At 45.4% G+C, this 16485-nt stretch overlaps 1 protein-coding gene across 1 annotated transcript in view; it reads left to right on the forward strand.

Annotated features, from left to right (window-relative positions):
- cntfr (ciliary neurotrophic factor receptor) overlaps window positions 1–16485 on the forward strand; it is a 358596-nt gene that overhangs the window by 265325 nt on the left and 76786 nt on the right. The window contains exon 5 of the mRNA XM_078551607.1: window positions 6704–6870. Within this exon, the coding sequence (XP_078407733.1) occupies window positions 6704–6870 (167 nt within the window). The remainder of the gene's footprint in view (window positions 1–6703; window positions 6871–16485) is intronic.

The following is a 16485-nucleotide window of genomic DNA, read 5'->3' on the forward strand; positions in this document are numbered from 1 at the left end:
AGTGCATTCCCACCGAGCTGACTGTCTCTGCACTGGTGGAGGGTGCAGAGGGTGTGTCAGTGCGTCTTCTGAGGTTGTGTCTCATCATTCTCAGAGGTGGAGTTCTGGCCTGCAGCAGGCTGTGGGTGACGTGACTTCTGACTGCAAAGACCTGTAGCAGAGAACACAAACAGTTTGGTTATGCACAATCCCTTTCCTAGAGCAGTGCCATGTGTGTCAACTATATGCACAGTTCTCAACATCAAGTTGTAGATATCCTCACTCTGCTTTATTCACTTTGCAGCCTTGACATCCACCTTGCTCCTCGGCAAATTCCTCCTCTGCAGAGGTCAGGGACACCTTAATTCTTTCATGGGATGTGGGTGTTTCTGGCAAGGCCAGAATTTGTTGCCCATCCCTAATTGCCCTTGCTAGGTCATTTCAGAGTGGGTCTGGAGTCAGACCAGGTAGGGATGGCAGATTGTCAGATTTCCTTCCCTGAAGGGCATTAGTGAACCAGTTGGGTTTTTTATGACAATCAGTGATAGTTTCATGATCACCATTACTGAGACTAGGGCCAGGATTTTCCCATCGGCAAGCAGGGGGCAGGGCCCGCTCGCCGATGCATAAAGTGACACGCGGTGACTTCGGGCGGAGCTCCCAACGTCACTGCACCCCATTTAAATTTTCAGGTAGGCGGGGGCTCAGCAAAATCACACCTGTCAATGGCCAATTGAGGCCATTGACAGAGTCATTAAAGTAATTAATGGACCTGCCCGTCCTTAAGGTTGGCGGGCAGGCCGGGAGCCCTGGTGGGCATTAGAAAAAGCATGAAACCTCATCCACCAGCGGGAAGAGGTTTCATGTATGTTTTTAAAAAGGTAATTAAAGTGTTTTTAAAAGTTATGGACATGTCCCAACTCATGTGACAGTGTCACATGAGGGGACATGTCAGGGATTTTATTTTTCTATTTTTGATATTTTTTACAGTAGAGGTGATCTCCCTGAAGCAGCACTTAGCCTCAGGGAGATGAGTGCACTCTTTCGTGCACATGGGCGAAAGAGCGCACTCTTGGATTTAGGGATTCCTCCCCCGCCCGCATAGGGAGCGCATAGCGCTTCTGTGGGGACATCACGCTGGGTAGGCCTTAATTGACCCACCCATGTAAAATTGCGGCCCCCTCCCCCACTCTCCAACTTCCCCCCCGATGGGGGGAAAATTCTGCCCTAGCTTTATATTCCAGATTTTTATTAACTGAATTCAAATTCCACCAGCTGCCATGGAATTGAACCCATGTCTCCAGAGCATTAGCCTGGATTACCATCTTCCCATAGAAGCACACCAGTCTTGGAGCATTCCCTGCCGTTATGTGTTCTTTTGTCTTGCAGGCAGGCAGAAGGATTGAGTATCATCTCAATGGACAAAAAACCCCTTTAAGAGCATGTAGGCCTATGGCAACTAATTTCACCACCCCAGTTAAGCATTTTGCCTGCACACTGTCCTGGAGCTGGTAAAACTTTCAAGGTGTGAACTGGCCTCACACATTCAGTCCGCATATTACATCTGGTAATGAGACCTAGAACCAAAACTCCTGCCTCTCCACTCACATATTTACAATGCTGATGCCATCGTGAGTGCCACGCTCCAGTGACTACATTGTGCCACTTACCCTTATGGAGCACAGGAGGTCATTAACATTTTTGGGACATGAGTTTCACTAACCTCCGCTGTAATCTGCATCCAGGCTGCCTTGGTCAGGCAGGAGGGTCTCCTGCTGCCATCACTGGAAAACAGGACCTCCTGCCATTCCCTGATGGCCTGGAGGAGAATCTGCCGGGAGGCATCGCTAAACCGTGGGGCCACTCGTTCTCCGCGCTGAGCCGTGTGTCCACTTTTCAATGGGGTGACGCAGCTGATTGGGATCTACAGGTGGGGACAGGGTAACAGCAGCTTCAGGGATCCAAGTGTGGCAGATGGGGTGGTGGTGGCTGCACCTTCAGTTTAAAATCCTCCTCTCAGGTGGGCAGAATGAGGCTGCTGGCTTGCAGTGGATGCCTGTCCGGGTGCTGTTTAAGTATGGGGCCCAGACCTTTTACCCTGTGAGGTCCTGGTTAGTTCCACCGCACAATTGGATGGGCCCTTAGACTGTGGAAAACTAATTGGCTGGCTGCCATTTGATTGCGCACAGCCACCTATCGGGACAGGTGCCACTTCATCAAGATTGCGTCCCACATGTTCCCCTTTTCCACCCCGATAGATTAGGCAGTTCGTCTTTGGTCTGTAAAGAACTGACAAGGAGCTCTGTCTTAGCCCTCATTAGGCAGATAGTGGGTACAGAAGCGGTATGGTGAGTGGTAATATTCAGCAGCCTCTTTAACACAGCAAGGACATATACCATACCAAGTGGTTCAACAGCATTAAGAGCAACATGATTCTGGTTACATAAGCATATGTTCATATTTCCATGTGACAGCTGTGATCACTTGCTCAAACTAAAGCTATTCAATGAAGAGTGCAGGAAGACATGCCAGGAGCAGCACCAGGCATACCTAAAAATGAGGTGAAGCAATAACACACTTGCGTGCCAAACAGCATAAGCAGCAAGTGATAGACAGAGCTAAGCAATCCCACAACCAACGGATCAGATCTAACCACTGCAGTTCTGCCACATCCAGTCTGAATGATGGTGGATAACTAAACAACTCACTGGAAGAGAAGGCTCCACTAATATCCCCATCCTCAATGATGGGAGAGCCCAGCACATCAGTGAAAAGATAAGGCTGAAGCATTTGCTACAATCTTCAGCCAGAAGTGCCGAGTGGATGATCCAACGCGGCCTTCCCCAGAGGTCCAGTCACAGATGCCAGTATTTGGCCAATTCGATTCACTCCACATGATATCAAGAAACAGCTGAAGGCACTGGATATTGCAAAGGCTATGGGCCCTGACAATATTCCCGCAATAGTGCTGAAGACTTGTGCTCCAGAACTTGCTGTGCCCCTAGCCAAGCTGTTCCAGTACAGCTACAACACTGGCATCTACCTGGCTATGTGGAAAATTGCACAGGTATGTCCTGTACACAAAAAGCAGGACAAATCCAACCAGGCCAATTACCACCCCATCAGTCTACTCTCGAGCATCAGAAAAGTAATGGAACGGGTCATCAACAGTGCTGTCAAGCGGCACTTGCTTAGCAATAACCTGCTCACTGATGCACAGTTTTGGTTCCACCATTCGGCTCCTGACCTCATTACAGGCTTGGTTCAAACATGGGCAAAAGAGCTGACCTCCTGAGGTGAGATGAGAGTGACTGCCCTTGACATCAAGGCCGCATTTGACCAAGTGTGGAATCAAGGAGTCCTGGCAAAACTGGAGTCGCTGGGAATCGGGGCGAAAGTCCACTAGTTGGAATCATCCTTAGCACAAAGGAAGCTGGTTGTGGTTGTTGGAGGTCAGTCATCGCAGCTCCAGGACATCACTGCAGGAGTTCATCAGGGTAGTGTCCTCGGCCCAACCATCTACAGTTGCTTCATCAATGACCTTCCTTTCATCATAAGGTCAGAATGTTCGCTGATGATTGCACAATATTCAGCAACATTCACGACTCCTGAGATACTGAAACAGTCCATGTCCAAATGCAGCAAGACCTGGACAATATCCAGGCTTGGGCTAACAAGTGGCAAGTAAAAGTCATGCCACACAAGTGTCAGGCAATGACCATCTCCAACAAAAGAGAATCCAACCATCTCCCTTGACATTCAATGGCAGTACCATCACTGAATCCCCCACTATCAACATCATAAGGGTTAGCATTGATCAGGAACTGAACTGGACTACCAATATAAATACTGTGACTACAAGAGCAGGTCAGAGGCTAGGAATCCTGCAATGAGTAACTCACCTCCTGACATCCCAAAGCCTGTCCACCATCTACAAGGCACAATTCAGGAGTGTGATGGAATACTCCCCACTTACCTGGATGAGTGCAGCTCCCACAACACTCAAGAAGCATGACACCATCCAGGACAAAGCAGCCCGCTTGATTGGCACCACATCCACAAACATTAATTCCCTCCACCAACGACGCACAGTAACAGCAGTGTGTACCAGCTACAAGATGCACTGCAGGCACTCACCAAGGTTTGTTTGACAGCACCTTCCAAACCCACGACCACTACCACCGAGAAGGATAAGGGCAGCAGATAGTTGGGAATACCACCACCTGGAAGTTCCCCTCCAAGCCACTCACCACCCCAATTTGGAAATATATCGCCATTCCTTCACTGTCGCTGGGTCAAAATCCTGAAACTCTCTTCTTAACAGCATTGTGGCTGTATCTACACCACATGGACTGCAGCGGTTCAAGAAGGCAGCTCACCACCACCTTCTCAAGGGCAATAAAGCTGGCCTAGCCAGCCACGCCCACATCATGTGAATGGATAAAAAACAAATAGACAACTGGCTTTACCATGGCAGAGAAACCTCAGTATTACAGCTTGCAATGTGCAAACTGCCATGATGTTCTGGATGACCAAGCCCAATACTACATATCTGGTCTTCTCTCTGCCAATGATTTCATCCTGGCCTTTGCTCCAAAGCTTTCCAAAGTGATACACCTGCTATTAGCTTGAGTTGTTCTTCAAGATGTTAAGCAACAAGTTGGTGCACACTGGAGCCTCTTTTCACTGCAACCAGTTCCACTTTTTGCTGCAAAGTCTTTTGATTTTGCACTTGACCTTATGAATAAAACCTAATAATAATAATATAAGGACCACTCCTTAAGCAAATTCTCCTTCCCTAACAACCAAGCTGTGACCTTATAGGCCAGGATTTCCCTGGCGGGGTCTGCTCACCGACATGCAAAATGACGTGGGATGACATCGGGTGAAACTCCCGACGTCACCCCACCTCATTTCAATTTTCAGGTGGGCAGGGGCTCAGCAGAATCAGCTGTGCGCCCGCCGACCTGTCAATGGCCAATTGAGGCAATTGACAAAGTAATTGAAGTACTTAATGGACCTGCCTGTCCAACCTTAAGGTTGGCGGGCAGGCCAAGAGCCCTGGCGGGCTTCAAAAAAAGCATGAAACCTCATCCACGGGTGGGATGAGGTTTCATGTAGGTTTTTAAATTTTTAATACAAGTGTTAATGAAAGTGATGGACATGTCCCAACTCATGGGACAGTGTCACATGAGGGAACATGTCAGGGGAACCTTTTTTTTCTATTGTTAATATTTTTAAATTTGGCACCGATCTCCCTGAGGCAGCACTTAGCCTCAGGGAGATGAGTGCGCTCTTTTGCGCACATGCGCGAAAGAGCACACACTCGGTTTAGGGGTTCTCCCCCCCCCGCCCGCACAGGGAGCGCATAGCGCTTCCTGGCTGATATCACGCTGGGTGGGCCCGCTCCTAAACTTCCCCCAGCGACGGAGGGAAAATTCTGCCCACAATGTAATATCTGGTATTATAGGTTTCCCATGAGTTGAACAAAAATTCTTTGTTACTGCATTTTAATTCCAGGATATAACATTTTGCATATTGTGACTTTCTCAACTTCCTAATGTGGAAGAATAAACATTATTGGACCTTGATTTAAGCTATTAACTGCAGCATGGATTTATTAGAAGTTACAGATAAGCCATGGAAAGAGATAAGGCAGAAACTTGCACTACTTTTACAGAACTTCTAACTTATTCCCTACTTGGTTACAAAGATAAAATAGTGCATCATTTTACTAACTCTACTAATAACACTCAACATAGGCCCACAATCATATTTTAACTCCAATGTGTGGGAATTTATAATTGTCCATCAACTTCCTCAAGATTATCTCTACATAAACTGCAGTACAGTGTTACAGGAAGAACTGACGAGCCAAGAAAGTCAGCCCAAGGTATATTTTCATCTGAGTATAGAGTTGTCAATCAACCATCTGCCTCAGAAACACTGCCCCACTGGCAAAATCTGTTCACATCTTTCATCTATTTCCAGGACAAAGAAAACCCAAATAGTATTTACAAAAGCAAATGTAGCTGTCACTCCATGATGAGGTTCAAAGGTATAATGACATTTCCAGTCATGTGCAAATGATGTGGATTGTACCTAATTCAACAATGGGCCTTCATTAAAAAGCCATCTTGCATAAACAGATATCAAAATGCTGATATTCACTTGCTTATCATTTGAATTGTGACCAAACCCCTATTTGCCACAGCCTTCCTGTTGCGTGCCTAGAAGCACTGAACAATGGAGAATTACTTGAGCTTAAGTCTAAAGTGCTGATAAATTAATTTGTATTATCAGCTTGGCTCACTTGATAGCACAGCTACTTTGGTCAAAAGGTGGAGGGTTCAAGTCCCCCTCCAGGAGTTGAATGCATAATCTAGGTTAGTGCGTCTGAAGTTGAAGCCAATTCTACTGCTCCAGTTTCCCCTACTTGAACTTTATTGGGTTGAAAGATTTAGTACCACACTGAGCAGTGCACATACAGAGCCACCAAGTGTTGCATTTGCACCACTCTTCTGGTATTTGAAGAATAGGTTTTGTTTAATGTGGTGGAAGTTTGTTGCACTATGTTAACAAACATGTTAATGCCTCATATGAATATGGCAGTTAGATTTTAACCCTAATATAGTGAAATTATTTGAAGTTTCTCTCCTAGGCAAATGATAATGTCCTACATAGGATTATTCTTTTCTGACAACATTGCAACTGTTTTTTGCAGGCATGGAGAGAAGGAAATTGAGACCATAAAGGATCCCAACCACAAGAATAGGTGCAACATAAGATTTCTGGAAATGTTTTCTACAAGCAAGTACATGGTGACTGTAACAGCAAGGAATGCACTGGGATCCAACTCTTCAACCATCTCATTTAATGAGAATGCTATAGGTATTGTTTGGCAACTGAAAAAGTTAATTGTGGCTTTAAAGTTAAAGTTAAGGCACTTTTACACTGGCGCTAGTTTGGTTTGGATCACAGGAAAACACATGTCCATATGTGTTAGCTGCCTGCAGTGGATCGCAATGATAAAACCGGTTCCCTTCTCCCCATTATATCATTGTCAACTCAAGAAAATGTTCCATGAGTCTCTCGTCAGCATAATGAAGCCACTATTAGCAAGGTAAAGAAGAGTAGATGACACACATATGCTGCTTTTCAACAATCTGAACTAAACAAATGACAATATAAAAGTACATTAGTGTCATTGTAAGAGCTGTTAGTTGTAGTGTTGTGGGTTCTTAATTCAATCTCGAATCCATGGAGTAGCAAATAAGTGAATTTGGATTAAAAGGATGAAGAAAACACCTGCTCGCTGTACTTGCACATGTGGCCCTCTGCCCATCACTCCCTCATGTCTGGAGAGGACAGCCCCTCTACTCTTTGGATCCCATGCATTTCTCCTAAAATCTGAATACCCCAATACCTCTGCCTGTATCTGAAAGAATATTAAATACACTTGCATTGGTGGAGTAAAAAAAAACACCAAGCACTTGAAAAGCTGAAGAGGAAATTCAAAAGTGCTAGTGTTGCATTTCTATTAGAATCCAGGGACATGGTCCCTTGGGATTGTTCTTACCCTGCTGACCTCTGTGTTAAGCATGCTGTGAATTTTACTGGTACATTGTGCATAAAAATAAGCATTGATTGAGGAATGCAGTTACCTGAATCATACTCTTGATGAACTTACCACATCCTTGAAAATAGCATATTGGTCTTCTAGTATTCAGGCGTCTCACTTAGTATAGTGTACTCCTTATAATTTAGTTAATTTTTCCACTAAAAGGATGGAATTATCCAGTGATTATTGGATGCATTGATTTCAGTGACTTTGGACAAATAAATTGACTATCATTCCTTTGTCTTGGAGTTTCTCAAAGGTTGTCTTGAATTAGTGATCATGTTTTGTTTTGGTTTCCCAACAAACTAGGTTAACATCCATTCTGACATATCAGGCAGGGCTGGGCAGGACAGGAAATTCCCACCCAAAGTCAGTCAACGTTTGGCTGCCTCTCTGAATGTGACATTCCAAATATTCTGCTGCTAATGAAACTGCAAATGATAGTCGCTTGGAGTAATGCTGTTGGCAAGGATGGCCATTTCAAGTTAATGTTTGTCAAAATTCTGAATTAGGGGTCAATTGGGACTCACCAATGTGATATATTTCTCAGATCGCACACTTTCATTTAGTTTACGGAAATAATGCAAATTTATACCGTGACATTTGATATTTGACAATGCTAGACCAGAGATTCATGCTCCTTTCTGAAAATTTACTGCTTGCCCTTCCATTCTGAAAATGTCCTCCTTCACTCTGGCAGCATTGGATATAACCTGTGAAATAAAGCTGCAGAAAGGATCCCATCGGGTTTCTTTTCTATCTATTACTCCCCAGAAAGTTTGTTCAGCCTGTTAAAGTCTTTAGAATAATTCATTTCATATTTGGTCTTTCAATTTCCATGGAATCAATTCGAGGCACTAGACGGAGCTTGAATCACTGGGTAACCTACTCATGATCACTGGGCATCTGGCACAAGCATAGATTTCTTAAGTTCCTCTACATTTTTCAGAATACTTAGTACTTTCCTGGTGAATTCTAAGAATTTTAGTTAATAGCTGTGAAGATGATTTCTTCAGCTCTTGTTAGACCTTCCAGGAACCAAACTTCTGGAATTTTCTGGTTTCCAGATAGTCAGAGACCGGACGTCTGAAATACATACTAGGACCCTGTGACCTCCATTTGCCAGATGAATGGCCTTGCCTCAAACTGTGTAGATGGACACCCAATGCCAGTGGCTCTTAAGGTAACAGTGGCCCTAAACTTTTTTTGCCTCCAAGAGTCAGTGGGAGATCTATGTGGTGTTTCCCGATCTGCCGCCAACAGCTGCATCAAGCTGGTCACTGATGCTCTGTTCAGATGGGTCATAAACTTCATTTTTTTCTGGACCGAAAAAGCCAGCAAGGCTGAGTGAGCCAGAGGCTTTGCTGCAATTGTTCCCGCATCCAGAGTGCCATAAATTGCACTCATGTGGCCATAAAGATGCCAGTGGGTGAGCTAGGTGCCTTCATCAACAGAAAGGGCTTCCACTGCATAATGCCCAGATTGTTTGTGACCCTGGGGACAGATTTTTCAGGTCTGCGCCAGGTACCTGGGTAGCTCCCAAGATACGCACATCGTGTGGCACAACCAGGTGCCAAGGCTCTTTGTCGCTCAGTTGGATGGTTGGCTCCTGGTTGACAAAGGCTATTCCCTGAAAAGGTGGCTCATGACACCGTTCTGACACCCAAGGACAGAAGCGGAGGAGAGGTACAATAGAAGTCATGCCTCTACAAGGGCAGTAATTGAGAGGACCATTGTGGCCTGCTCAAGATGAGGTTCCACTGCCTGGGCTGGTCAGGGGGAGCACTGCAACATCCTCCAGAGGGTGTCTCACTTGTTGTCTTTGTGTGCCGCACTCTACTCAATCTGGCTCTGACAAGGATGACCCACTGGAGGATGAAGACAGCAAGGCAGCTCCACAGGCCATAGAGGATGACTCAACTGATGGGGTCTGATGAGGTGCCAGAGGAGGCCAGGAGGAGAACGTGACTGCAGAAGTGATGAATTTTGTGGTAGGCAGGGAGAATGGATAGGCCTCGATTCTCCGTTCATTCAGAGAACACGTATCAACTGAAGTTATATCGCCTGTGACAACCGCTCTTGTGTTTGCAGTGTCTTAAATTTCCGCTTGCGAGTGCTGTGTCTTGGCAGTATTGGATGCAGCCTGCTGACTGTGATGTCCTGTCGGCCCTGATGACCTTGACGGATGTCCTCTGGCCGGCGGAGCCTGTGCAGGCAGCACCTGGGAGGGAGAGTCCAGCACCATGCCTGGGCACTCCTCAGTCATCACGGCCTCATCAGATGCTCTGGACACTGGTACAAGAGGTGGAGGAGCTGCTGCCTTTGACTGGAGTGCTCTGAGAGGAGCCCGCAGGTGTGACATGCAGCTCATCCGCCAGCATTTTTAAAAATTCATTCACGTGATGTGGGCTTTGCTGGCTAGGCCAGCTTTATTGTCCATCCCTAGTTGCCATTGAGAAGGTGGTGGTGAGCTGCCTTCTTGAACATGAGGTTGGTATGAACTTCTCTGATCACCATTGATGGACAGGCACCAGCAGAGTCACCAGGTGCCTCATCTATCTCTCATACCGACAGTGATCTGCTGAGGTCACTGCCAGTGTGTTGGTTTGCAGGTCTGAGCGCAGCCCCAGAAACCCCTGATTCTGGCCCTGGAATTGCCTTTCCATGAGAGTCATCACTCTCCCAATGGAGGAGGCTGTGCGCTCGAAGCTCCGGGTCAACACAGTGCTCATGCCCTGCATGGACTCCTCCAAGACAGAGACCATGGCACGCAGACCCTCAGGGATTTCTGCCAGACCTTCCTGTGCATCCTGCTGGACACCCAGCATAGCAGGCAGCAGACCTGATGGAAAACTCCAGAGGCTCATCATCTGCCTCAGACTCAACCCATAAGACATAGGAGCAGAAAATAGGCCATTCGGCCCATCGAGTCTGCTGCGCCAACCCGGTCCTGGTTTCCAGAGGCCTCTGACTGCCGGAGCCCTGGGCACCCTGTGCCTCCACCAGCTCTCATGCGAGAGTGAGGTGCCCTTACCACTGTGCACTACTATCTGATCCGATGTGCTATTGCCCACCGATGTGCCTGTGTCTGCACTGGTGCTTTGAACGGAGAGACAATGTGACACGGTGCATCTGTCCATGGCTCCTCCTCCGATGTCAAAGGAGGGCCCTCGGGGCTCTCAGGCATCATGAGGATGGCATATCTGAGGGAGGAAGAGAATATGTCATTGATTACATTGTAACAAAGTGACTGTGCAGGCACAATGGTTGCTTATCAAATGGACAACTGCCTCATTGAGGCACTGTGATTGGATGAGCAATGGGGACTGTTGATTAGAGCTTCTCATTGGAGATGGCACGATCCTTCATCTCTTCCACACTTCCCCAGTCTCTCACCTGTCCACTGGACTCTTACCTTCTTCCGAGACCTCTGCCTCTCTGCAGCCTGTGGATTTTGCTCCACACTTGTGCTCCATGTCCAGAGCGTCCATCTCAAACTTGGAAAATATCAGCAGGTTGGGCACCCAACACCTGTTCCTGCACGCTCCAGCGCATTAATGGCTTCTCTTCTGTGCTGACCAAAGTGTATTCATTAGTACACCTCCTACCTGCCATAGCATACCAGCCTCGCAAACCCCCAACCCCGCACCCCAAGGAGACCCAGGTGGAGGTGCCTGTCAGCTTAGCTCACCTCACACTTCTATACACCCAAGGCAAGCAGGCATATCTCCCAGTCTTGGCCGGGACAGGGATATGTGTCATTTGGCACTTTGCATGTCACACCCCCTGAGCGCCACAAAGAACAGCCACTCTCCAAGACATCTATACACAGCTCCAGAAAGTGATTGAAACTTTTCCGGTACTGGATCCATCTGTGGTGCACAACACCATGCCTGCTCACCTGGGCAGCCACCTCCGTCCAGGCCTTCTTCGTCTGGTGGAGTGGCCTCCTCTTGCCATCCCGCAGCATGAGGATGTCATGCTGGGCATTCACTGCCTCCACAAGGGTGCACAGGCACTCATCAGAGAACTGGGGTCAGGTTGCCCACCAGCATTGCCCATCCGCTTGGCTTGCCTAGCGGAGCTGAGGCCATAACTTGTGCCAAGTAGAAAATCTTATACTCTCTCGTGGACAGCTCCCTGAGGCTCCTCATCAATTCCTGGCAGCCTTCAGGGAGCTGCCTGTGCTCTTTTAAAAGCCCCCTTCGGGTCACCATTGGACCCGGTGCCCACCATGCCCCTGCCCCCACCAACAGTGCTGAATGAATGCCTGGCCGGATTTCATGCTGGTCAGCCCTTAATCCCCATACAACCGAGTGGTTTGCTAGGCCATTTCAAAGACTAGTTATAAATCAACCACATTGCTGTGAGCCTGAAGTCACGAAGAGACCAGACCAGGTAAAGATGGCAGATTTCCTTCCCTAATAGACATTGGTGAATCAGATGGGTTTTTGCAACAATTTGGAAATTTCATGGTCACCATTATGTGTAAGAGCTTATATTCAAAATTGATTTAGTTAACTGAGTTTAAACTCATATCTACAGATCTTCATCCAGTCGCCTGGATTGCTAATCTTGTAACTTCACCATATGTTACTGCACCCTTAGCTTTTTGGAATACATTTTTAATCTAATTCATTAAGTCTCAAAATCTTTAAAATCTATCTTTTTCAGGCAATTCAAAGTGCATGATCTGACTGTGTCAATCTTTAGAAGAGGGCATTAATGGCCCCTAGAGCTTGACAGCATTAGCAAAGTTCGTGGTGCTCTTGTAAGACTATAGTATTCAAGATATTAGAACCCTGAACATATACTGTAAATGTTTTTGGTTTCATGTTACTACTACAGCTCTTAACTGACAATTCCGTTCATTGCATGCTGAATCTTAGCCATGACCTTTGTCTTATCTGTCCAATTTATAACATCATGCACTGCCAGAGATCACTTGACAGGGGGGGATTCAACATACATTTAATAGTTAGTTAGTTAGGCATCCTTCCGTCTTGGGAGATGATGGACTGCACACAGGGTGAATGTCACTTCTGTATTGAACATCATCTGTTGTGGCTGTAGAGGCCGATTCACGAATGGCTGTAGGCTGCAGCTGGCACAGATAAATAGCATTGGCCCAAGGTCAACTGATGATTTTTCTCCTTCCAGCAGGCTCTCTTTTCCACCATCTGGTCATTTCTTTTTCCCTCTACTTTTTCCACACCCTTCCTGACTGCTTGTCTCCAATTTTACTTAATGATAAAATTGAATATGGTGTGTTTCATCGTCTGACCTTAAAGTGTTGGACAATATTTCAGTAAGAGACCAATTAGTTTGCAAAGTTTAAAAAGTATGCTGTTATTTCTTTGGAAACTTATTGCTGCAAGATAGCTTACAGAATTCAAAATGAGTGCTAGATAAATCCAAAGATTTTGTGTAGCATGGCAGTCCATAAAAAATATAGCACATAAACAGTATATTCAGCCAAACCAGTCTATGGCAGCATTTATGCTCCACTCAAGCCTAAAGCAGTATTAGTAGCGTATCAGTGACATCATATCAGTAGCAGGATATCTATGATCGTTTTCTTCATAATCAATAACTGCACATGGCAGTATTCTGACAGAGTCAGCTGGAGATTAACTGGACAAGTACATAAGCAGGGGGGAGCAGAGTTTCAGATGAAAAACCCAGAAGTCTGAGTTTCCTCACGTGTTAAGTCTTCTGTCATTGGCAGGTTCCTTGCCTGAAAGCCAGCCTAATTTTCAGGCTTGGCTTCCAGCCAGGCAGGGAGCACTGCAGAGCACGCCATAGAACCAGGTTATTTGCATCCACAGCCCCATGCAGGGGGATCTTAGGAACTTTGTATGGGCTGGAGCCCGATGATTGGGAAAATAGCAGAGTGGGGCTGGATGGGGGAGACGAGAAAAAGCTCCCACTTATTTTCTCCCTGAAGATGACCTCACCTCACTTCAGCAGCCAAGTTTCCCAAGGCCTGAGAAACCTGACCATGCCCTTACAAATCGGATTAATTCAGTGGCTTCCAGCCTCATTAAAATATTTAAATTGCCAACCATGGGAACAGGTTGGCAGCCTACCCCTTGATCCGCCTCTGAAAAATGCTAAAGTGGGCCAGTTGGACTTGGGTTAGGGTCAGGGATCAGATTTTAAAAATTTTAACATCTGACCTGGACCCATTTTGGTGCACTAAAATTCAGCCCATTATCTCTGCTACACTTGCTATTGACATCAATAAAATTCACTCATTATTTGGAGGACTCCTATTATACAGAAATGAAAAAGACTGTGTCTTAGTCCCAAATTTTCTTTTTGCCTTCTTTGCCAACCTTCTTATAATGTCTGTAAGTATTCCACCATTAAATGAGATAATGGCTAATCTTGGACCTAATTCTGCCTTTGCCTCATATCTTTTAATACCTTTGGATAGAATAATCTATCAATCACAGATTTAAATTTACAATTGATCTAGCATCAATTTCCAACTGTGGAAGAAAGTTCCAAACTTCTATCATCCCTTGTGTATAGGAATGTTTCTTAATTTCACTCCTAGAAACTCTGGCTCTAATGTTTGGACTATGCCCACTAGTCTTAGTCTCCCAAACCAACAGAAATAGTTTCTCTCTATCTACCTTACCAGCTCCCCTTAATATCTTGAACTTTTAATCAAATCCCCCTCTTAACCTTCTAATTTCCAGAGAATACAACTCAAATTTGTGTAACCTCACCTCATAACTTAACCTTTGGAGTCCAGTTATCAATCTTGTAAATCTACGCTGAACTACCTCCAAGGTCAGTATATCTTTCCTTAGGTGCGGTCTGACCAGGGCTTTGTATATAGCTGAAGCATGACATGTATGCCCTTGTAATCTAGTCCTCTAGATACAAAGGCTAGCATTACATTAACCTTTAGCATTTTAAGATCTATGGTCCTAGATCCCCAGGTTCCTTTGCACTTTCACTTTACTAGTTTTTCCCCATTTCAACATTTAGAAAGTACTCTATTCTATCTTTTTTTTAGGCCCGAAGTGGTGACCTCACATTTGCTTACATAGAAATCCATTTGCCACAGTTTTGCCCATTCACTTAATCTTTGTAATTTTATGTCTCCATTTTACACAGTTTACGATGCTATCTACCCCTGTGTCATTTGGACATGTGGTTTTCAATCCCATCATCTAACTTGTTAATAAAAATGGTGAATAGCTGAAGCCCCAACACTAGTCTCATCTTGCTATTTAAAAGCCGATAATTTTCCTTCAATTTCATGAGGTTCAACTATATCTTGTGAGTCCAGTTATCACTCTTGTAAATCTACACTGAACTACCTCCAAAAAGGGACCTATACCTTACTAATCAGTGCTGATTTTCTCTGATCAGCTGAAATTTTTCAAGGTGTTCAGCTACCTTACCCTTAATTTTAATCTCTAGTAATTTCTCAACAACAGATCTTAGGCTAACTGGTCCATAATTCCCTGGTTTTCCTATCTCTCACCTTCCTTAAGGAGCAGAGTGGCATGCATAATTTTCCAATCACATGGAATGCTTCCCAAATTGAGAGAACTTAGAAACTTATAGTTAGGCCACCTGCAATGTTCCCACCCACTTCATTTAAACTCTCAAATGCAAGTTATCTGGTCCTGGGGATTTGTCATCCTTTGTTGTTCTTTATATCATTAACATTTGTAACTATTCAGAAGTTATTTCATCTGGAACTTGCAGAGCCAGCAGAGAGCAGAGGAATATCCTTATCAACTTAAGATGGACTTCCAAGCTCAGCAACGGAAATGGGAGGACAATGTATGAACTCAATGTGCTAACAGTCCGCAAGTGTGGGCAGTCTCAACATAATTACTAGTATTTATGAATCCACAGAACTAAACTGGCCATAATTCAGCAACAGTTAATGCTTATTTGATTGTTTCACTCAGAATGCTGTGTAGAAAGTAGAAGGATTCACACAAGTATAGTTGGGTGTTTTTGCATGCATGAACTATATGGCACATCATTGGGGGTAGTTAAGAGGATCTGAGATAAAAAGGATAAAATATAACATTGAGAAATGGCATTCGCAGCATGATCTTAAAGCCTGAGATTCTGGTCCAGACTGAGAGGCAAAAGGGGTGGACTGATGGTCAAGGGATTGGAAAATGAGACAGAATCAGATTCCACCTGAAGCCTGCCCCATTCTTTAACACTGCCACACTCCTATGGGACATGCCATGGGTAGATCTCATGCCCGTTTCAGGATAAGTTCCTGGGCTACCTTGGCAATTCTGCCCTTTACACTCTGAAAAGGCTGAGTGCTGGCATGAGTCCTTATGGGTTCCCAGGATCAGTCAAAAATCTTGCCAGAAGTAAGGTAATTGATCTGGGAGGGGATCACTGATCTTACTGTACTGGAGTTATGGCTCCTGTTGGAGCTAGCCCTCCTTGAGAGCCGCTTTTCCTTCTGTCCAGGAAGGACTTCCTTGTGCTGATCGTGGAATGGGTGTGTTCTGCTTACCCTTCCCATCAGTGAATGAGAGCACTCAATCTTTGCATTTCCTGCGACATAAAAAATAGTAGTCTGGCTCCTGATGTATGACCTGGCTATTTCACAGGCCTTAAGGTATGATGGTGTTGATGCAGACTCGATGGGCCAAAGGGCCTTTTCTGCACTGTGTGATTCTGTGATCCTGGGAGGTTTCTAAAGGATCTCTCTTTTTTCTAAAACTCTACACGCCAAAAATTTATCTCGCGCCTTCCATTTAAGTTTGCCCATCCATGTTCAGAGACAGCCCTTTAGCCTTGCCATTTCTCCTGGCCTCTGTACTTGAATAGTCTCAATCACTGACAAATATCTCTGATCACTTCCTTGTCTACCCTACATCCAC

The sequence above is a fragment of the Cetorhinus maximus genome, chromosome 1 (genome assembly GCF_964194155.1).
Source record: "Cetorhinus maximus chromosome 1, sCetMax3.hap1.1, whole genome shotgun sequence".
Classification (NCBI taxonomy): Eukaryota; Metazoa; Chordata; class Chondrichthyes; order Lamniformes; family Cetorhinidae; genus Cetorhinus; species Cetorhinus maximus.